At 65.9% G+C, this 19,817-nt stretch overlaps 4 protein-coding genes across 12 annotated transcripts; 1 reads left to right on the forward strand and 3 right to left on the reverse strand.

Moving 5' to 3' along the window:
• The first annotated feature begins 93 nt into the window (after positions 1-93).
• PSMC3IP (PSMC3 interacting protein) lies at positions 94-3,205 on the forward strand. The gene is made up of 8 exons (XM_065856033.2): positions 94-622; positions 700-803; positions 1,252-1,341; positions 1,407-1,518; positions 1,644-1,789; positions 2,186-2,239; positions 2,473-2,532; positions 2,608-3,205. The coding sequence occupies exons 1-8, from the start codon at positions 589-591 to the stop codon at positions 2,665-2,667; spliced, it is 660 nt and encodes a 219-aa protein (XP_065712105.1). The 5' UTR covers positions 94-588; the 3' UTR covers positions 2,668-3,205.
• Positions 3,200-7,759, reverse strand: MLX (MAX dimerization protein MLX). Of its 3 annotated transcripts, none has more exons than XM_071798192.1 (8): positions 7,658-7,759; positions 7,278-7,314; positions 7,075-7,200; positions 6,297-6,403; positions 5,936-6,035; positions 5,613-5,712; positions 5,014-5,215; positions 3,200-4,655 (listed from the first exon to the last, which is right to left on the reverse strand). In XM_071798192.1, the coding sequence occupies exons 1-8, from the start codon at positions 7,700-7,702 to the stop codon at positions 4,509-4,511; spliced, it is 864 nt and encodes a 287-aa protein (XP_071654293.1). In that variant the 5' UTR covers positions 7,703-7,759; the 3' UTR covers positions 3,200-4,508. The 3 variants fall into 3 exon arrangements, with proteins under 3 accessions (XP_071654293.1, XP_065712104.1, XP_071654294.1); XM_065856032.2 differs by having other exon boundaries at positions 7,075-7,164; positions 7,658-7,758; XM_071798193.1 differs by lacking the exon at positions 7,278-7,314 and having other exon boundaries at positions 7,075-7,164; positions 7,658-7,700.
• Positions 7,760-8,023: 264 nt separating this feature from the next.
• On the reverse strand, positions 8,024-14,593 carry LOC136111863 (estradiol 17-beta-dehydrogenase 1-like). Of its 7 annotated transcripts, none has more exons than XM_065856277.2 (10): positions 13,054-13,182; positions 11,708-12,966; positions 11,167-11,381; positions 10,928-11,059; positions 10,492-10,681; positions 9,999-10,063; positions 9,486-9,570; positions 8,815-8,912; positions 8,581-8,727; positions 8,024-8,350 (listed from the first exon to the last, which is right to left on the reverse strand). In XM_065856277.2, the coding sequence occupies exons 2-10, from the start codon at positions 12,867-12,869 to the stop codon at positions 8,306-8,308; spliced, it is 2,139 nt and encodes a 712-aa protein (XP_065712349.2). In that variant the 5' UTR covers positions 12,870-12,966; positions 13,054-13,182; the 3' UTR covers positions 8,024-8,305. The 7 variants fall into 7 exon arrangements, with proteins under 7 accessions (XP_065712349.2, XP_065712348.2, XP_065712351.2 ...); XM_065856276.2 differs by having other exon boundaries at positions 9,447-9,570; XM_065856279.2 differs by lacking the exons at positions 8,024-8,350; positions 8,581-8,727; positions 8,815-8,912; ... (3 more) ...; positions 10,928-11,059; positions 11,167-11,381 and adding exons at positions 13,351-13,444; positions 13,521-13,700; positions 13,973-14,134; positions 14,246-14,593 and having other exon boundaries at positions 12,690-12,966; positions 13,054-13,237.
• A 93-nt stretch (positions 14,594-14,686) lies between these two features.
• Positions 14,687-18,506, reverse strand: NAGLU (N-acetyl-alpha-glucosaminidase). Its single transcript, XM_065856274.2, has 6 exons — positions 18,066-18,506; positions 17,703-17,850; positions 17,473-17,619; positions 17,191-17,276; positions 16,749-17,005; positions 14,687-16,597 (listed from the first exon to the last, which is right to left on the reverse strand). Exons 1-6 carry the CDS (start codon positions 18,449-18,451, stop codon positions 15,381-15,383), a joined length of 2,241 nt encoding a protein of 746 aa, XP_065712346.2. The 5' UTR covers positions 18,452-18,506; the 3' UTR covers positions 14,687-15,380.
• Positions 18,507-19,817: the final 1,311 nt, after the last annotated feature.

Consider the following 19,817-nt stretch of genomic DNA (forward strand, 5'->3'; position numbering starts at 1 on the left):
GGTGGTGGTGTCGGTGCTTGTGCTGTCCCGTGGGTCACGCGGGGAGGGGGGCGGCTCAACCCCGGTAACGGGGCAGGGTGGGGTCATTAACGGGTTGTTTTATGCGAGGGTAACGCCCAGCTCCCCGGGGGTGTGGTCCCAGCGGCCGCGTGTGGTCCGGTGCGGCTCCCAGCCCCGTTCCCGCCTGCCCCGAGGCTGCGGTGGTGGCGGAGAACGGCGTGTGCTGCTCCCCGGTGCGGGTCCCAGCCCCGTTCCCGCCTGCCCCGGGGCTGCGGAGCCCCCGCCTGCTGGCCCAGCGCTGTCCCGCCGCCGCTTCCCGTTGGCCCCACAGCGGCAGGGCCTGTCCCGCCCTGGGGTCCCCGATCTCCTCCCGGTGCGGCGGAACCGCGGGCGCGAACGGGGAGAACCGGGAGGGGCGGGACTTGTCTGGCCCTGCCCATTCCCGCGCTCAGCGCCACGCCTTCTCGGGGCGTGGCTTATCTCTCCCGCCAATCAGAGCCCAGATCGCTTCGCTCTCCCCGATTGGCGGGGAGCGGGCGGCTCGCCGGAAGTGCGTCACGGCACCGGAGCGGAGCGGGAGAGCGGAGGATGAGCAAAGGCCGCGAAGGGCCCGCGGCGGGCGGTGAGTGCGCGGAGCCGCCTCCCCCACCCCGGCTCGGCCCCGGCGGCCGCGGTGACCGGCGGGGGCGTGTCCCGCAGGAGCCACCGCAGTCCTGCTCCGGTACCTGCGGGAGCAGAACCGGCCGTACAGCGCCCAGGACGCCTTCGGGAACCTGCAGCGGGAGCACGGGCTGGGCAAGGCGGTGAGTGCGGCCGGGACCGCGGGACCGGGTCGGGACAGGGACGCCGGATCGGGGAAGGGTGGGGACCGCGGCGCCGGTACAGGGACCGCGGGGCCGGGATCATGGGGCTGGTGGAGGGACCGTGCGGCCGGGCCGGGACAGGGACCATGGGCTGGGTCGGGGAAGGATGAGGAACGTGGGGCCGGTACAGGGTTCGTGGGGCTGGGAACGTGGGGCTGGTATAGGGACCGCGGGGCCGGGAGCGCGGGGCTGGTGGAGGCACCGTGTGGCCGGGCCGGGACAGGGACCACAGGCCGGGTCGGGGAAGGGTGAAGACCGCGGGGCCGGTACAGGAACCGTGGGGCTGGGACTGCGGGGCTGGTATAGGGACCGCAGGGCCAGGAGCGCGGGGCTGGTGGAGGGACCGTGTGGCTGGGCCGGTGCGTGGGTGACAGCCCCGGTCCCGCAGGCCGTGGTGAAGGCGCTGGAGCAGCTGGCGCAGCAGGGCCGCATCCGGGAGAAAACCTACGGGAAGCAGAAGATCTACTTCGCCGACCAGGTGAGCCCCGGTCCTGGTACCGTCGCCACCGGCACCCGCCCCCGCTGACCCCCCGTCCACCGCAGGAGCAGCTCCCGGCCGCCAGCGATGCGGAGCTCCGCGGGCTGGATGAGGCGATCGCCACGCTCTCTGCCAAGGTGCAGGCGGCGCAGCAGAGCTGCCGGCACATGGAGGCGGGTGAGTGTGCGCTCCCCACCCGGGGAGACCCCCCTGCGGCACCGGGAGCGACTGGGGGATAACAGGCAGCTGTGCCCTGGTCACTGGGCTGTCTGCCCTACTGGTGATCGGTGCCTCCTGCCCAGAGCTGAAGGAGCTGAACGGCTCCATGACAACCCCTGAGGTGGCCAGAGAGATCGAGGAGCTGCGGAAGGACTGTGCGAATTACATGGAGAAACTGGAGAGGATTAAATCTGCCACCAACCACGTGACGCCGGAGGAAAAAGAGAAGGTAAAGAGCTGCCTGGGGCTGAGCGGAGGTACCGGAGCATCCCCCGTCCGACTGACAGCGCTCGGACAGGGGTGGGGGGTGTGTGGGTGCCCGAGCTGCTCTGCAGAGCCTGTTCCTGACTCTGTGTGATGGTGACGACTCTCGGGGCGCCCTGAGCTGCCTTGTGACCCTTTGCTCCGGGCGCTCACCCGCCGCTCGGTCAGTCCCTCTTTGCCCATCGGTGACCCATCTCACAGAGAAACTGACGTCCCGGCAGGGGCTTCCTGAGCTGCTTGTGCTGCTGAATAAACCACCGGCTGTAGCTGGGACGTCTGTGTCCTCGGCACCTCAGCCTTACGGTGGCTTCGCGGGGCGGCTGCTGCCGTGTCGGTTCTCACTTTGCCGTGCTCTCCGCAGGTCTGCAGCGAGCAGAAGCTGTACTGCAAGGAGTGGCGGAGGAGGAAGCGAATGGTAACGAGGCAGTGGCGGGGAGGGGGTGGTGACAGGGGTGGTGACAGTCCTGTGGTGACACTGGCACCGAGGGGGATGTGGGGCAGCTCAGGGAGCGACCCCTGGTCAAACTGGACACTTTCTGGCCGCCACAGTGCGGAGAGACCTCGGGTGAGGGCTGCATGGGTTTGGGGAGGACTCACAGGGGACACAGTCCCCAAGAGCTGTCACCTCACAGTTTCCTGTCTCACCAGGCGACCGAGCTGCTGGACGCCATCCTGGAGGGGTACCCCAAAAGCAAAAAGCAATTCTTTGTAAGTACCGGGGCGGTGGCGGCTCTGCCGGGCCGGGGCCAGCGCCCTGAGAGCCGCTCCGTGCTCGCTGTGCAGGAGGAGGTCGGGATTGAGACGGACGAGGAGCACAACGTCACGCTGCCCGCGGCTGTGTGAGGCGCCCAGGGGGGTCCTTGCCCCACGGAGACGCAGCTGATGCCGAAACTCAGCTCTTGGGATGTATTTTCCCTCTTTTTTCAGGGCTTGGGCTGGTCCCGTGTATTTATATGGGTTTGGTTTAAAATGCTTTGTGGTTGGGGGGAGTAAAACCCAGCACTGAGCCCTCTCGCTGGCACAAGGAATGTTAAACTTTCCTGCCCTTCAGCGCAGTTTGCTGTGGAGGTCACCTCTCCTTGAGGAAGGTGTAAGTGCACTGGGGTAAAGTTCCTGGTGTTCCAAGCAAGAAAAGGAAGCGACTGCCTCAGCGAGGGGAGTAAACTTGTGCCTTTTCCTGTTATAGAGCTCTGCCTCTGTTCCAGGCGCTTCCCACCGGGTGACAGAGCGATACAGGAGAATATGCTCCATTGAACGGCGGGGTTTGGTTCAGCTCTGTGTTGCTGTGGCGTTTTTCTCTGTTTAAAGTGTTATCGGCGCAGCAGAAACTGCCTATCAGTCTCTGACCAGCTCTAGGAATAAAAGCCGAAAATCATTAAAACGGTCAGCAAAATTTCTTTAATTACTTTTCACAATAGAAAAATATGTCTGTAAAAGTCCCCGCGGAGCAGCTGATTCGGTCTGTGCCCCCCGCTCCCCTCCCTGAGAGGGTTTTCTTCCTCACAAAGCAACATCTTCCAGGCGAGACGCAGCTGCGGCTTCATCGGGGCCGCGTGTCACCACACATTTACCTCTGAGGCTTCCGTTGCATCGGAAAGGACACCAAGTGTGGCCTTTAATGCATCATTTTGTATAAAAATCAACCCCCTGGAGGGGTTTTTTGCTGCTAAACGTGGGTAGAAGCAGGAGCTCAAGCATTCGCGCTGCAGCGTTCACACAACCTGGAGCCGAGCGGTACCTCATCAACAGTGGAAAAAAACCAATAAAACAGATAATAAAACAATAATCTGCTGTCCCCAGAGTGGGAGCATGAACAGGGTGACAGAACGAACCCTGCGTGGGTGTCACCGGGGCTGCACCAAAGTCTGGAACCCCAGCACGAGCAGGTTAAAAAGTGACCCGAGCGCCTCTGTCTGCAAAGCCAACACTGAAAATGCTTCAGGATCATTTCCGTGATTTATAAAAATAAAAATCAAATCAAGGCTGGTTATGTACACACGTGGATACAGAGAAGTTCTAGGGGGGGAGCAGCAAGAGCCTGTGGCAGTGACGGCTGCTGAACTGCGTTCCCAGGGAGCACAAGCGGCACCAAAACCCGAGGAGACGAAGCCGGACGGGGCTCAGCCCTCCCAGCGCAAGCAGGAGAACAGAACAGAAACCTCACTCGTCCCCCTTCAGGGGACCCACGGCTGCAGCACAATCAAGTTTTAGCAAGTCCAGCATCTCCCGGGCTCGTCCTTCCCCCACCCCCCCAAAACGTGCCCCCTAAGAGCCGCCTCTGAGCGGAGGTACAAGAAACCCCCATTTACAGGAGAAGCCCATTCCGAGTCTGTTTTAACAGAAACCAGCAGCTTTTCGCACACGTTCTGGTTTCATTCCCCCTCCCCGGGAGCAGAAGGGGTCAGACTGGAGGCCTGAGGTGACAGCGGAGAGAGTCGGTGACACAGGCGATCCCAGCGCACCCACCTGAGCCAGGGACTCTCTGGCGCCTGAAAAGACCTCAAAAGACACCTTTTTTTCCCCCCACTAAGTCCCTACAAATATTTGGTAATATTGACCGACAGCACCTGCGGGGCAGAGGTGGCTGCGCAGCCTCCTTTGGGTTGCGTAGTTAATACAATAAATAATCAGAGAAGCTTTAGGAACGTACGCAAGGGAGCTGGCCCAGCCCTTCCCAACGCCCGTCACCGAGGCCCCCGGGCGGGAGGTGGCCCGTCCCCGCGGCTGTGGAGGCGGCGGCAGCCCCGGAGCTGCTGGCGCTGCAGGGGGAAGTTTCCATAGAGTTGACTCTTGAGCTGGTGCAGGACCCTGAGCACGATGTCCCGCAGCGTCTGTGCAGAGGGGAGACACCGTCACAGAATGATTTTGGTTGGAAAAGCCCCTCAAGATCATCAAGTCCGACCATTCCCCCACCCCAGCATTGCCCCATGTCCTGAGAACCTCATGTCCGTCTGTCCAGCCCTCCAGGGATGGTGACTCCAGCACTGCCCTGGGCAGCCTGTTCCAATGCCCCACAGCCCTTTGGGGAAGAAATTGTTCCCCACATCCAACCTCAACCTCCCCTGGCGCAACTTGAGGCCGTTTCCTCTGCTCCTGGCGCTTGTTCCTGGGGAGCAGAGACCAGACGCCCCCACCCCTTCACTCCAGATGTGCCCAATGGTCTCTGCCCCATTTCTCAGCCTCGCTCACCTGGGGCTTGCAATGCTCCTCGATCCAGCTGAAGACGCAAGCCGAGAGCTCCTGGAAACTCGTGACGGAGACGGAGGCGTTAAAGGACTGGAACAGGGAATCCATAATGGCTTGGAAAACATTGAACTTCACCTCATCGGAGACCTGGTCCTTCCCCTCATTCGGGTTGTCCTGATGAGCTTTCACAATCTGCTCGTAGTTCCTGAAACGAACCGAGAGCCCCATGGTCAGCAGCAGGATGAGATCTCACACCCCCAGATTCTGCTCAGCCCTTAGGGAGCAGCTGAGAACCATGGCAGGGACAGAGAGGATGAAGAGCTGGTAGAAAATCCTACAAGAATATAACCACTGAGAGGCTGCAGCTGCTCCTGACACCTGGAGCAGATTAATTTTCTGAACTGGATCCACCTTCACACTCAACCCCACCAACTGACGCAAGATAAACCCACACTAAAGAAGAAGGGGTGACAGGAGGCAGGGACAGCTCGGAACTGCGGGTGCCAGGCTGTCTGTGGAGCACCAAGTGTGTCCACAAAGCCTTGAAAGGACAGCGAGAAAGAGCAGGAAGAACTGGGCAGCAACCAACGGCTTTTCCTTACACTTTCATGATCTTCAAGGCCATCACGTCTTTCCTGAGGGTAGAAACTTCCTCCTCTTGCTTCTTCTTCTCCTTGTGCAGGAACTGGATGTAGTCGATTGCTGAGCATGAAAACACAGAGTGAGGATTTGACAGCACACACAAGTCCCCCGAGATCCCATCACAAGGTGCCTGAGCCTGGGCAGCTCCAACACCCGAGCTTCCCGAGAGCATCATCACACCAGAAGGTCCCAAAGTGCTTAACCTCCACATTTCATGGCTCTAACGAGGCGTTTTGGGGGGTTTGACAACACCCCCTTCCCTCTCCCCACCCTCAAGACTCACTTTTCTGGAGGACAATGGCCTTGCTCAGCTTCTGGGAGCCGATGGAGAAATCCTGCTGCTCACAGGTGGGCACGATGGCCTGTAAGTCATCGTAGCCTTTCTACGGAAAAGCAGAAACACAGCAAACGCGTTTGGAGTTCAGCAGCGTGACACTGGTTGTTTCAAAACGTGCCAATTCCCAGCGCCCACCAGGCTGCCAGCTGGAGCCAAGGGGCTCCCAGTGCGCTTGTGCTTGGGGAGGGTCGATCCGGCAGCAAAATAAAGGGGAATGTGACAAAAACAGCCGGGCGCTGGGTGCCGCGGTGCCCCGGGAGCCAGCAGGTTGCTGCGCTCGGGCAGCACACGCGGCCTCCGGCGTTACCTTGATGGCGTTTCGCCGCTTCTGCTCCGCCTGCGTGTGCGCCCGCCTGCGCCGGTCCTTGTACGACTCCTTGTAGGGCTCCTGGTGGTAATCGCTGTCCTCGTCATCTGCGGGGGGACAACGCGTGTGAAGACGCCTGAGCGGATGGTGCCTGAGCGCGGGGGTAAAACGCGCACGGAGGGGGCGACAGCTAAAGGTACCGGTTGGGCCCTATGGGCCATGTTCAGGCCCAGAACAGCCCCAGGAACCAGGGACAAACGCCTCGAGGTGCTGCCAACCCCCCCCTTTCCTTGTGACAGGAGGAAGGTGCCTGCGGAGGCATCAAAACCCAACTGATCCCCTGCTCCAAACACACAATGAGGCGGGAGCTCGTGGTGGCTGCAGCTGCCTCACAAGGGGAGGAGGAGCAGGGCTGAGCTCTTCTCTCTGTGACAGTGACAGAACCCAGGGAATGGCAGAAGATGTGCTGGGGAGGGTCAGTTGGATATGAGGAAAAGGTTCTTCACCCAGAGCTGCTGGACACTGAACAGGCTCCCAGGGAGGTGTCACGGCCTGACAGTGTTCAAGAAGAGATGACAATGTCCTCAGGCACACGGGGTGACCTGTGGGGTGTCCTGTGCAGGGACAGGAGTTGGACTCCATGATCCGTGTGGGTCAACTCAGGACATTCTGGACACCACAAGACCCCGACACCACTCCCCCACCCTCCCGGGGGTGGGAACCCCCCCAGCACAGGGCTGAGAGTCCCCAGTGCCACGGGACAAACCCAGAGCTCCACCTGTGTTGGGGACAGACGAGGCGCTGGTGGAGCCGATGCTGTTGGCCCGGGACACGATGCTGCTCTTCCGCGCGTTCTCCATGAAGAGCGCTGGGGGAGGATTCACAGCGTCAGGACAAACCCCGCCTGGGGGTCGGGGACGCACGGGTCACCCGGCAGCCGCTGTCACCTGCAGCCACCACGATGGTGACAGGGGGACTTACCCGAGTCCAGGCCATTGTCGCTGTAGGTCGCGTCCACCTTGAGCGGGGCCGGGGGAGACAGATCAGCGGGGCTGGGGCGGCCAACCGGGACCCCTGGAGCCCCAAGGTCCCCCCGGTGCCACCGGCTTCCCCCGGCGTCCCCCCCACCGCCGCCCGGTCCCCGAGCGCTCACTGAGCTTTGGGCTCTGCCCCCCGCGCTCTCTCCGGCCCCTCACCCCCGACCCGCCGCTCTCCCCGCTCGGCCTCGGCCCCGCCGCCCGCCCGCCCTCGGTCCCGCCGCCACGGCCCGATCCCCCGCTTGCAGCCCCCTTGGCGGCGGCCAAACCGTGCGGCCCAGCCCCGGTCCCGGTCCGCAGCCCGAGCGCGGCGAACGGCCCCACCTTCCCCCACGCGTCCTCGGCCGCGCCTCCGGGCTGCTCCGCCATCTTCCGCCCGCCCCGGTCATGTGACCGCCGCACCGGCCGACGGGAAACGCAGTCCGCCCCGCGCCATCTGGCCGCCAGGGGGCGCCCGCCAACGGCGCCGCCCGGGGAGGCGCGGCCGCTCCGTCCCGCGGCGCTTCCCGCCTCGGTGCCCCCGCGGGACCGGGACCCGGTCGGGGTTGCAAGAGAGAATGGGACCTGCCCCGGCCCCCGCGTCCCCGGAGCCGGGCAGGGACAGGCAGGGGACAGGGCCAGCAGGTGCTGGGGTGGGCTCCAGCCCCCGCGATGGGCACAGCGGGCAGGACGAGCACACGGACGCGCACCGAGGGAGAAACCTCTTTACTGTCACAGGGGGGGTCCAGGCACCAGGCAGGCTCAGCCCTTTGGTCCAAGGAGCCGCTGCGGTGTCCCCCCCATCACCAGGGGACAGCGGGACGCCCCCGCCCCTCCGCAGGGCTGGCGGGCGGCTCCGGTCCCCGTCCCGCGCTCCTCCCGGCACGGCGGGCTCGGTGCCGCTGCGTGAGGCCAGGACACGGACCTGGGCTCCCGCCCTGCGCTGTGCGGTCCGTCGGGTTGGTGTGCGGCGCCCAGAGGAGCGTGTCCCTGTCACGGGCTCAGGCGCTGCTGTAGGAGGTCCCAGGCCTTCTCCACCTGCCACAGAACCCACCCGGGGACACGGCGAGTGGCGTCACACGAGGATCCCATGCTTTGTCCCTTCCCTGCTGCATTTACACCCCCAAATTCATCATGGCCATGCCCGGAGGCACTCGATGCTGAGCAGCACACCACGTGTGACCCGGGCACAGCGCTGAGCCACGGCCACCCGCCATCCCCTTCGCCACCCCGGACAGACCCAGCGCTGCAGCCAGCCAGGGCATCACCTGTTTGCGGGTGACCTCGGGCTCCCAGAGCGTGCACAGCACCACCTGCGACTGCTCCACCCTCTGGCTGTTGCTCATCTGGCTCCGCAGCCGGCTGCGAGCGGCCTCCTCGCTCAGCCCGTCCCTGGCCATGATGCGCTTCACTGCCTGGCAGGACCAGAGGGGACACTCAGGCGCTCGGAGGGGACACGGAGAACCCACCCCGGCAGCAAGTGACAAAGGGGCATCGCCCACCTCCTCCTCGGGGATGATGGCCGTCCACACCTCGTGGACCATGTCTTGCCAGCCAGCCTCCAGCAGCACGGCCGCATCCAGCACGCACACGGCTTTTCCTGCGGAACGAGGCCATTCCTCATTACCTGGCAATCACGGGGCAGCGCGACTGCTCCTGGGTCCAGCCCAGCCACACGCTGCGAGTCATGCCCTCCTGCAAACCGGCAGCACACGTGCTTTACTGCAAAGAACCTCCCGTGGAACACAGAGCAGCAGGCGGAGGTTGTGTTTGCTTACAGGGCACACCTGGGGTGGCAGCTCAAGCCAACGCCTTCAGCTAAATGTCTATCGAGCTACCAACGGCATCTCCCAAGAGCTGGAAAAATTCTGCTCCCAAAAGGAACACACACCGCACTCACCGCTGCAGCACAGCACCAAACTGAAGTCACTTAGGAAACAAAAAGCAACCTCCACCCTCCTCAGGGTGCGAAGTTTGAGGGAACCTGGCCCGGCTGAGTGCAGGGGTTTGCTCAGCACTGAGCTGGTGACAATCCCCAGCACAGAAAAGGGGGGACGACACTCATGGTGCTGCCAGAAGCAGCAGATCCTGGGGGCTCTGGGTCGTGTTGCGCTGCACAAGACCACGCACCCACCTCCTGCCTTTGTGCTGCGATGGGAGCCGCCCGGGTTACCTTGAGCATCTGCCTCCCCAATCTGCTCCTTGACCATGCGAGCGATCTCCGGCCACACAATGTCCGTGAGACTCTTCAGCCGCTCCTAGAAAGGAGCACGGTGGGATTCGGTTACCAGCCCGGCCAACAAAGCCAGGAGCAGAGGGTCAGGTTCAGCTGCCACATCACTGAGCTCCTCTGGGCATGAGCCCAAACCACAAAAGGGGCAGAGAGCACCAGCTCCGCGGACATCAGGGCTGCTGCTTCATGAAGGACACACGTGGGACAGAGGGGACAGCGATAGGGACGAGCAGGCAGCAGCAGCTGCCGGGGAGGGAGAAGCATGTCCAGCATGGCCGCTGATTTGGCTACAGAGACAGGATCTCTGTGTCCTGCCCTGTCTGTACGTCAGTGCCAGAGAGCAGAGTCAGGAAAGTGCCATCAGCTCAAAGGGCTGAGAAACAAAGAGCCTCAGCACGGATGGAGAGCTCCCCGCTCACGAGATTAAACATTGACAGTCTGTGCTGCTCTCACCTGGTTTCCAAACACTTTGGCCCCAAGGACTTTCCTGTTAATTGTCCCGTCTTCATTTAAGATTTCTGCAAGACAGAAGCAGAACAGGCTTGGGTAGAATGAATCCAAGCGACATTCCCGCAGCAAGCCTGGGTCAGAGAGAACGGATTTCAGCACAGGGCTCTCAAAGAGACCCAGAAAGGAGCTGTAGGACCTGCCCTGGCAGCTCTTCACCTCCAGAAAAGGCCAGGGAAGAGCTTTCCTAGACCAGCAGGAGCCCAGTTTCACCTTCCACACCAGCCAGTTCACGGGAGCTTTGACACAGGACACGCAAGATTTGGGGAAAGCAGCAGTTTGCCCCGCTCAGGCCCAACCATCATCAAATCAGCTCCAGATCCCGATCTGGGTGGCGTGGAGCCAAAATCCCACAGAAAGGGGCGCGCAGACCAGGACAATTCACACCCTCCCTGCTCCTCCTCCTCCCCATCCTCCCCGCAGCCTCGGGTGGCTCTACCTGCCCCAAACGTTGCCACCACCCGCTCGTAGGCAGGGCTGCCGGGGACGTAGGCGGCGTGGCCCAGCTTGTCGGCGTCGATGAGGAACGCTCCCAGGCGCCCCAGGGCTTTGGCGATGGAGGTTTTCCCACTCCCGGTTCCTCCAGTTAGGCCGATCACGTACGGGCGCGAAGGCAAGGCCGGGTCTTGCTAAGGGAAGAAGGAAAGTCATTGCCAGCAGAGGGAAGACACGGGCTATACCGGAGAAGGATCCTGACCACACAGCCTGGAGATGGACATGAAAGGTCCTGGCCATGCAGAGCAAGGGGCTGCGCCTGCCGCGGGCCAGGACGGGCAGCCAATACTCCTCCAAAACGTGTTGAGGGGGACGAGCTGGCTCTTGAGCCCCCGAGGCTCACACCCCTCCTCCCGCGGCTCCCCAATGTCCCCCCTCACCCGCGGGGGCCGCAGCAGTGTCCCCAGCAGCCTCTGCCGCAGGCTGGAGGAGCTGATCTTCTCCTCCTCGTTCTGATTGTGCTCGGGGTCCTTCATCAAGAGGATCTCGTAGAGAGCCAGCTCGGGGAGCCCCTGCCGAGAGAAGGGAGCCCCGCAGGCCGTGAGCAGAGGGACACAGCAGAGGGGACAGGCGAGGGGGTGGGAAGGGGCAGCCCAGTGGGCTCCGGCGCAGAAATTACATTTTCAAGTCTCTTCTTGTTCACGGCCTCCCCTCCCTTGCGGGTCTCCTCGCTGACCACCAAGCACTGCAGGTCGGGGTCTGTGACGGCGGGGCCGTAGGGGTCACCAAGAGGCACGATGTCGTAACGCAGCGAGGGCTTCACGTCCTCCAGGAACTCACGCAGCTTCGCTGCTCGAAGCTCGTACGGCTCGATCAGCTCCATCAGGACCTTGTCTGAAGGGAAGAGAAGCAGGAGAGCGTCTGTTTAACAACACTGAGCTCCCAGAGTGGTGGCGGAGAGTGAGACCGGGAGATGGAGACAAAACCCATCTGTGACTTTGGGAGGCTGCGTCTTCCAGCTCCCCTTGCCCCTGCAGCTCCGTGTCTATGCACCTTGGCCACCGGTGTGGATGGGACACCAGGTCCCTCATCACCCTGCTCGGGCGCTTTGGGTGCGCAGCTGCCAAGACCCAACACATCACTGGCCCCTGTCACCACCCTGTCCTTGTCACCCCCGGCTCCCCCTGTCCCCGCAAGGTGCCGGTCACCCCGGGACTCACGGTGGAGCAGGTCGCCGTCGGCCAACCCAGCCAGGAGCCGCTGCCGGGCCAGGAGGCAGCAGGCGCTGAGCAGCAGGCGGTGAGCGCCATGGAGCCGGTCGAAGGTCCCGCCGACCACCACGTCGGAGAAGTCAGGCAGCGCCGCACCGGCGTCCTGGGCGTCCTCCTCGGGGTCCCCCGCGCCGTCGCCGGGGTCCCCCAGCAGCACGGCGGGCAGGTGCGGGGGGCAGCCGTAGGCGGCGGCGGCCAAGTGCTGCAGACCGAGCTGCACCGGCCCCGGTGGCCCCGGTGCCTCTGCGGCGGCGGCCAGCAGGACGCGGGGGGGCCGGGACAGGCGGCGGCAGCCGGGGCCCAGCAGGACGCGCAGGTCCAGGTCCCGCTGAGCCGCCGCCGCCGCGTACAGCGCGGCCAGAGCCCGGAGCAGCGCCGGGCAGGCGGGCGGCGCGGCGGGGAGCGGCTCGGCGGGGGCGGCCAAGCGCAGCCCCGGCTGCAGGTGAACGTACAGCGGCCCCGCCACCACCCCCGCCGCCGCCGCCACCGCCGCCGCCGCCCGCCGGGGCAGCGCGGCCAACGGCGCCGTGAGCACCAGCAGCCCCGAGCCGAAAGGCGGCATAGCCGGGCCGGGCCCCGCCGGAAGAGCCGCCGCCGCCGCACCGGAACGAGCCGCCGGACCGCCCCGGGAACGCCTCTCCGGGGAGCCCGCCCGGTGCCCGGTGCCCGAGGGCCGGGAGCGGGGATGGGAAGTCGCGGTGCGTCCCGGTGCGGGCAGCGTGGCGACCGGAGGGTCCGCCCGCGGAGGGAGGAGACGGACAGACCGGCCCCCCGCCCGCGGCACCGGGGAACCCCCGGGCACGGTCCCCGCCAACCCCGCGGGGCACGGCCGGTACCGGGGACCCCGGAGCTGAACCGCCCCCGGGGACCGGGCTGAACCCCCGCAAGCCCCCGGGCAGGGCTGTGATGAGAGGGATGGAACCGGGAGCCGTGCGGCTGCAAAGGGCTTTATTGGCGACACCGTGGGACCGAGATGCCCCAGCCAGGACGGACATCGCAGGGCTGGGGGGCCACCCCCCGCGTCTCGGTGCCTCTGCTCAGGGCTGGTCCCCGCCGGCCCCGCCGTGGCCGAACACGAAGTCGTGCATGGCCCGGACGTAAGCGGAGCCATCGGGGTTGGCCAACCTCAGGCGTGAGAGCGGGGCGAAGAGCTGGGTGGTGACGCAGCGCAGGGGAGGGCAGGGGGTGCTGATGGCCTCCAGGAACACCTGGCACCGCAGAGGGGTCAGACCTGTCCCCAGCACGTCCCCACAGCCACCCCCAGGCATAGACCCCTCCCCGAGCCCCCATCCCACCTGCAGGACCTCCTCCACCTCCTGGGCCGTCTCACGGAAGAGGCTCTGGCAGTGCTGCAGGTACCGGCGGTAGAGTCCCCGTGTTTCAGCATCCAGGTCCTGCAGCTCGCTGCCCTCGGGGTCTGGGCGCTGCAGGTTGGCCAGGAAGCTGGTGTTGACGGGTCCGCACTCCACCAGCGTCAGGCTGCGGGACGGAGCAGCCCCGAGCCGGGTGTGAGCATCCCCTCATCCCAGCATCCCAACACCCCTGCATCTCGGTGCCCATCGGGCAGAAGCGCGGTTCCCCGTGGTACTCACTGGATGTTGAAGGGCTGCAGGACGATGGCCAAGCTCTCGCACAGCCCCTCTACTGCAAACTTGCTGGCGCAGTACACGGAGTTGAAGGGCAGCCCTGGGGCAGAGCCGCACTCTGAGCACCGAGTCCCTTCCCCGCGGGTCCCCGTGCTCCAGGGTGCTGGGGATCCCACCTTGCAGCCCCCCGATGCTGCTGGAGACGATGATCCGCCCGGCCCTGCGGCGCTTCATGGCGGGCAGGAACGCCTGGATGGTGCGGACGGCCCCGAAAAGGTTCACGTCGAAGACGGTTTTCATGGCGTGGTCGGAGCAGGTCTCCAGGGGTCCCATCAATCCCACCCCCGCGTTGCAGACTGGTGGGCACAGTGCTGGTGAGATGGGCACAGCACCCCCTGCTCACTCCCCAGCACCGTCAAGGTTCCAGAAGACAGGAATGTGGGGACCCTTCCCTGTTGATGGGCCAGCAACCCTCAGCACCCCCAAACCCAGCTCCTGCCCCACCGCGCACACCCCATCCCAGACCTGCTGGCACCTCCTGTGATTCAGCACCTGGGGAGGGTTGGTGACCCCAGAGAGGTCCCCCCAGCCACCCCAGGGACAATGGGGACACCGGGAAGATCCGTACCCAGCACATCCAACCGCTGCCCCTGCACCCGCCGCGCAGCGGCCGCCAGCGAGCGCGGGTCGGTGACATCGAGCTGCAGGACCTCCAGCGTGTCGGGGCAGCAGCCCCCCAGGTGCGCCAGCAGCTGCTCGCCCTTGGCCACGTCCCGCATGGTGGCAAACACTGTGGGAGAGAGCGCAGCCACCCGCACCAACGCCACCGAGCTGCCCACCCCGGGTGCCACCGAGGACCCCCGGGGGTGGCGGCCCCCCCGGCACAGTGTCACCCCTTTACCTTTGAACCTGCGAGCGCCATCGGCCGCCAGCCGCGCGGCCAGACCCAGCCCGATGCCCGAGGAGCAGCCCGTGATCAGCACCGTGGTTTTCTCCATGGGCAGGCGGTGCCGGCCGAGGGGGCCGCGCTGTTTAAAAGGGATGGGAGGGGGGTCCCCCGCCCCCTGCCACGGGTGTTGTGTCTGCCGCCTTATCTCAAGGCCCCTCCACCCACCTCCCGGCGCCTTGATGCTTGCGCAGCTGCTGCGATAAAGACCCCACGCCGCCAGGACCCCCCGCGGGAGGAGACCCTGGGGCACAAGGGGGTTGGCAGAGCCAGCGCCAGCCCCGCCGTGCCAGGCACCCCGTTTCTCCTGCTATGCAGGCTCGGGGGCCAAGCGCTGCTCCCCTGCCCCCCGTTTCGTGCTGGTCCCATTCTGAGGAGAGGAGATGGACACACACGGGAGAAAAGAACGCCCAGCAGCCAGGCCTTTAATTGCTCTGCGGGCTGGTGGCCCCCAAAGCTGCTTGCCAGCCCCACGGCCGGGCTCTGCCTGAGCCCCCCAGCTGGGGGAAAGGGCTCAGAAAACCCCATTCCAGGGAGTGCAGCCCCAGCATCGCTGCAGAAAACTCTGCAAAGTCCCTTTTGGTACAAAAGGCACCAAGTGTGGCTGGGGCCGTGTAGCAGAGGGTCCCCGCGGGCACTGGGGTCCACGGAGCGCCCAGGACTACCCAGGGGTGAGGCTGGTTTGCCCCTTCCCCCTGGGGCAGGGGCTGCTCTGTGCCCCCCGCTGCCGCCTCCCTGGCTGCTTCTCCACCATCACTGTCCCCACCAGCCAGCAAGGGCAGGGACAAGTGTCCCCTGTCCCTCTGCACAGCCCCGGCTCCCCCTGAGCTTCCAACCGGAATTGCTGGAGCAGCAGAGCCCTCACCTCCTGGGGCAGCCCAGCTTGTGGGGTCACGCTCAGGGCAGCCAAGCAGGGCTGAGCACGGCGCAGGATGAGTCCTTGGGGCACAGTCTGCCCCACATCCGGCTCTCAGCCCCCCTGCGCACATCCAGCTTGGCCGGGGGCCACCGGGGCCCTGCACCTTCATTCCAGGACACAGCCGTCACCCAGGAGCCTGGGCAGGGGAGGGCACACGGTCCCTGCCCAAAGTCACACCGGCCCGGCCCGGCCGCGCCGCAGGGCGCTGGGGTAGTATTTGAGGAACAGCTTCCTGGAGATGTCCAGCGTGTCCCCAGCCGGCACGGCCGGGTAGCGCTTCTTGTTGTAGACGAAGCCCCTCTCCACCTGGAAGACAGCCTGGTTGAACTGGTCCTGGTGGAAGGGGCTGCCCGAGTTGAGGCTCTCCACCAACGCGGAGACAAAGAGGCTCCAGCGCACGCCATAGTAGTCCAGCACCAGCCCCCCCAGCTGCTTGTTGGCATAGTCCAGGATGTTCCCGTTGGGTCCCCAGAGCGTCACCTGGTTCCGCGCGTTCAGCTCGTACTGCTCGGCCTCCTGGTCGCTGGTGGCCACGGCGCGGGCGCTCTCCAGCCAGCGGCCCAGCAAGAAGAGGCTGTGGCTGGACAGGAGGTTGTCCAGCTCCGGCAGCAGGTCGTACACCAGCACGCCGCCGGCCGTCAGCAGCTCCGGCAGCGCGTGGCTCTGGAAAGCCCGGCGGATGCTCACGTAGTAGTCGCTCACCAGCTGCTGGGCCGCCTGCCGGGTGACGTCCACCAGGTCGTAGCGGAAGGTGGGGCTGGCGCCCAGCTCCGCGCCGGCGCTCAGCAGCAGGCGCCAAGCCTCGTAGACGTCGCTGGCGTTGTACCACAGCCCCGTGTCCATGCGCAGGGAGGGCCGGCGCACCAGCGGGCTGCGGTTGTGGTTCACGCAGACCCCGGTGCAGTTGTAGACGCTGCGGAGGAGCAGCCGCCAAGCGGCGGCCGCCGCGGCGTTCGGGACACCATAGCGGCGCTCGGCGTAGCAGGTCACCCAGCTGGGGAGGTCGAGGGGCTCCTGGCGCCAGCCCAGCTCGTTCATCAGCTCATACACCATGTCGTTCTGCTCGATGCCCTCGGGCACCAACCCGGTGCCAACCATAGTGGAGTTGGGGAAGCGGCGAGCGGTGAAGGGGCCGCGGTTGATGGCCTCCACGGTGCCAAAGAGGCCGTGGTTGCCCCCAAAGTTGTGCAGCATGCACCAGATGAAGGGCTGCCCGTAGAAGGACTCTGTCCACTGGTAGACGGGCTTGGACTCGGCAAAGAGGTCGAGAACGATCATCCTGCCGAGGGGGACGCCGTGCAGCAGGGCTCGCACCTGCGCCGGCTGCCAGAAATCCGGCTGGTGCTGGAAGAGCCAGCCCTGCATCAGCCACAGCGCCTTGGGGTCGGCTGGGGACAGAGGTGCATGGGGTGAGGGTCCCCTCTGGGCAGGCAGGTGTCCCACAAGGCCCTGGAGACACCAACCTCCCCTCTTAGAGGGGGTTTTGAGGGTCTGGGACCAGCTGCTGCCCCCCCCGGCCCGCACCGTGCGCTGACCCACCTCCCGTCATCGACCTGAAAACAGCGTTGCTGACCCGGGAGAGATAGGCAGGGTCGGAGGAGAGCGGAGTCATCTCGTTGAAGGTGTCGGCGCTGTAGACGTGGTCTGTGCCAAACTCCTTGATCACCTCCTTCAGGAAGAGGGTCCCGATCACCTGGAACATGGGGTCCTCCGGGTCCAGCAGGTACGTACACGAGTAGGTGCAGTTGAAGCGGCTCCAGCCCCCGAGGCGAGTGGCGTTCACACGTGGGAAGACCCTGCGGGACGGCAGAGACGGGGATCAGGAGCAGGACAGCGCTGTCACACCCCTGCGGGGACAGAGCAGCATCCCGGGGAAGCTGCTGTGGGCACAGGAGGGCCAGGAGGGCTGAGACCCCGGGGAGAAGCTGCAGCCAGGGCTGATCCACCCGTGGGGTCCGTGAGCACGTGGGGCTGCACCTACCGAAGAACCCCCTGGGGCACGTGGCCCGCGAAGGCCGGCAGCACCGTGATCATCCCCAGCGAGCGCATCCTCTCCACGATCCGGTACTGGGGGAGACAAGGAGGGAGCGAGCTGGGGGAGAGGATCCCCCACCTCCCCGCAAGGGGCTCATGGGCACCGCCGGAGCCTGGGGAATGGAACGGCAGCCCCCAAGCTTCCATGAGCACTTTGTCCTGGAGGAGCAGCGCAGGGGCTTGCACAGCTCTGTCCCAAGTGGGTGGGGAGCCCCAGTGCCCCCGGTACCTGTAGGTAGAGCTGTTTGAGGTGCCAGGCTGGCGGCAGCGGCCCTGCCCAGCCGTGGAGGTTCCCCATGCGGTTCCAGGCCAGGAACGCCGGCCCCGTGAAGTACGTGTCGATCTCCGACTGGTTCAGCCCCAGGGACCGGTACACCTGTGTGGGGCGGCGGAGGCTCAGCCAGCCCCATGGCCACCACCCCGCTGCCCTGCCCGCTCCCACGGACCCCGATACTCAACCCGCTGCCAGGCCGCCTCCTGCCCCGCGAAAGCCGGTGCCAGGTTGATGCCACTCAGCGCCATCCAGTCGATCTCCCGCTCCCAGCGCGCCCAGTCCCACCAGACGTAGGAGTAGCTCTGGGTGCAGGCGTTCTGGTAGTAGCGGTACCTGGTGGGGAGCGGGCGGGAGGCTGCGGGCTGGACCCCCCCGGTTCCCAGCCCCATTCCCATCCCCATTCCCGGCCCGTTCCCGACCCCGTTCCTATTACATAAGGCGCCTTGTCCTGGGCTAACGAGGCGTGAGCAGTGCCCGGCCCCGCGCCCGGAGCTCAGCCCGCACCCCGGGACGGGGCGGCCCCGGCGGGCCCCCCGCGGCCCCGTTACCTGCCGGGGGCGGTGACGCGGATCTCGGTCCGCAGCCGCGGCAGCGGGTCGGGCAGGCGGAGCTGCGCACCGGACCAGGAGAGGTGGCAGCCGCAGAAGTCGCGCAGGTAGCGGTACAGCCCGGCGGCCGCCGCCACCCCGCTGGAGCCCGTCACGGCCACGGCCACGGCGGCACCGGGCGGCGAGAGCAGCCGGTAGGTGTCGGGCCCGCCCGCCGCCAGCGCCGGCTCCACCGAGAGCTCCACGGCGGCGGCTCGGGGGCCCAGCAAGCGCCGCGCCAGCGCCCGCACCGCCGCCTCCTGCCGCGCGTCCCCCGCGTCCCCCCGCGGTGCCACCACCACCAGCAGCAGCAGCAGCGACAGCGACATCCCCAGTCCCGCCGCCATCGCCGCTCCCGGGCCCAGCGCCGCCGCGCTCCGCCAATCGCGGAACGGCCGGGGCGGGACCGGAGGTGGGAGGGGCCGAGCCGGTACCGGGTTCCGCGGTCCGGGCAGCCGGGACGGACACAAGGGCTGCCGGTGCCCCGGGCGGGGCGGGTGGCGGGACCGGGGCTGCAGCCGGGACCCCCGTGAGGAGCGGGGTCCCGCCGGAGCTGCGGCTCCGGGGCTCCAGGCTGGTTTTGTAAATCATGTCTTACTTTTTCCACCCACGGGGCGGTCCCGGAGCACCCGCCACCCCGCGGGAACGGCGCTGCCCGGGCTCCGCGCTCCCGCGATGGGCTGAGACCCGCCCCCGGCGTCCCCAACCGGTACCGGATCCGTCCCTCGGGGGACTCCGGCGGCCCCCGCTGGCCGGGGCCGCTCCTGCCTGAAGAGGTCGCTGCGAGACCGGGCAGCGGGTCCCCGCCGGCTCCCGGTGCCCGCCCGGCTGTGTCCCCCGGCTCGGCCCGGGGCGCAGGCAGCACAGGGGCTCAGCGCTTGCTGCGGGTGGGCACAGAGCCCCGGGGATCCCCGAGGGGAGGCTGCACCCCGGCCTCACTGTGCACCCGTGGCCATCGCACCCATTTTGCACCCTCGGGCCCCGGGGTGGGGGCAGCAGGGACGTGCCCAGGGTCTCTGGGCTCCAGGAGGGACAGAGTGTGGCTGCAAGGGATGGCCTGGCCACCTCCTTTGGTGCAGAAGGGAAATGGGAGCTCAGGGTTTCCCCCCAGCACAAGGGGACTGGGGCTCCTGCTCTGCCAGCCTGCAAGGGCTGCCCGTGCGGCCCCAGCGCCATGAAACCAGCCAAGCAGAGCCATGGAAACGGGCAGAAATATTGTGATTGCGCACGGGAGTGGTGCAAGAGCGGGGATGGGTGAAAGGGGAGAGCGGCCCCTGGACACAGCTGGCACAGCAGCAGCGGGGGACCCATCTCCCCACCCGAGGGGTGCGGGAGGACAAGGGGCATCATCCAGCAGCACAGAGCAGCTCCTCGCCCTCCCAGAGACATCAGGAGACGGGAAACACACTGGGCTGTAACAGCTTCCAAACACAATCGCCAAACCCACACAGAAACCTCCCTTCTGCTCCTCCCTTCCGCACATGTGGAAAAGCCTCCTCCGGCAGCTCCGGCCCCGCAGGAAAGGCCTGAGTAAACACAGCCCCACGCGGGACAGCCCGCGACTGGGGGGCAGGAGCAGAGCAGCAGCCCCAAGCAGGCAGAGCAGCTCCAATCCCCATGGAAGGACACCCACAAGAGCCAGGTTTAATCAAGCTTAAGTTTTTCTTCCTGCGTAACCGCTGGTTTTGCTCAGTTAATGTGTTTATCTGGGCG

This window comes from Patagioenas fasciata, chromosome 22 (genome assembly GCF_037038585.1).
Source record: "Patagioenas fasciata isolate bPatFas1 chromosome 22, bPatFas1.hap1, whole genome shotgun sequence".
NCBI classification, from domain to species: Eukaryota; Metazoa; Chordata; class Aves; order Columbiformes; family Columbidae; genus Patagioenas; species Patagioenas fasciata.

Coding starts and splice junctions, on each gene's coding strand:
- PSMC3IP (XM_065856033.2), top strand. CDS start 589: ATGAGCAAAGGCCGCGAAGGGCCCGCGGCGGGCG. Junction 1,342..1,406: donor AGATCTACTTCGCCGACCAG/GTGAGCCCCGGT, acceptor CGTCCACCGCAG/GAGCAGCTCCCGGCCGCCAG. Junction 2,240..2,472: donor GGCGGAGGAGGAAGCGAATG/GTAACGAGGCAG, acceptor CTGTCTCACCAG/GCGACCGAGCTGCTGGACGC.
- MLX (XM_071798192.1), bottom strand. CDS start 7,702: ATGGCGGAGCAGCCCGGAGGCGCGGCCGAGGACGCGTGGGGGAAG. Junction 7,315..7,657: donor CCGAGGACGCGTGGGGGAAG/GTGGGGCCGTTC, acceptor GCCCCGCTCAAG/GTGGACGCGACCTACAGCGA. Junction 7,201..7,277: donor CGACAATGGCCTGGACTCGG/GTAAGTCCCCCT, acceptor CCCGACCCCCAG/GCGGGGTTTGTCCTGACGCT.
- LOC136111863 (XM_065856276.2), bottom strand. CDS start 12,869: ATGGCTCCGCTTACGTCCGGGCCATGCACGACTTCGTGTTCGGCCACG. Junction 9,571..9,998: donor CCAAAGTGTTTGGAAACCAG/GTGAGAGCAGCA, acceptor GCTCCTTTCTAG/GAGCGGCTGAAGAGTCTCAC. Junction 8,728..8,814: donor CCATCATCCCCGAGGAGGAG/GTGGGCGATGCC, acceptor TGGTCCTGCCAG/GCAGTGAAGCGCATCATGGC.
- NAGLU (XM_065856274.2), bottom strand. CDS start 18,451: ATGGCGGCGGGACTGGGGATGTCGCTGTCGCTGCTGCTGCTGCTGGTG. Junction 17,620..17,702: donor AGGAGGCGGCCTGGCAGCGG/GTTGAGTATCGG, acceptor CGCCCCACACAG/GTGTACCGGTCCCTGGGGCT. Junction 17,006..17,190: donor GTGCCCCAGGGGGTTCTTCG/GTAGGTGCAGCC, acceptor GCCGTCCCGCAG/GGTCTTCCCACGTGTGAACG.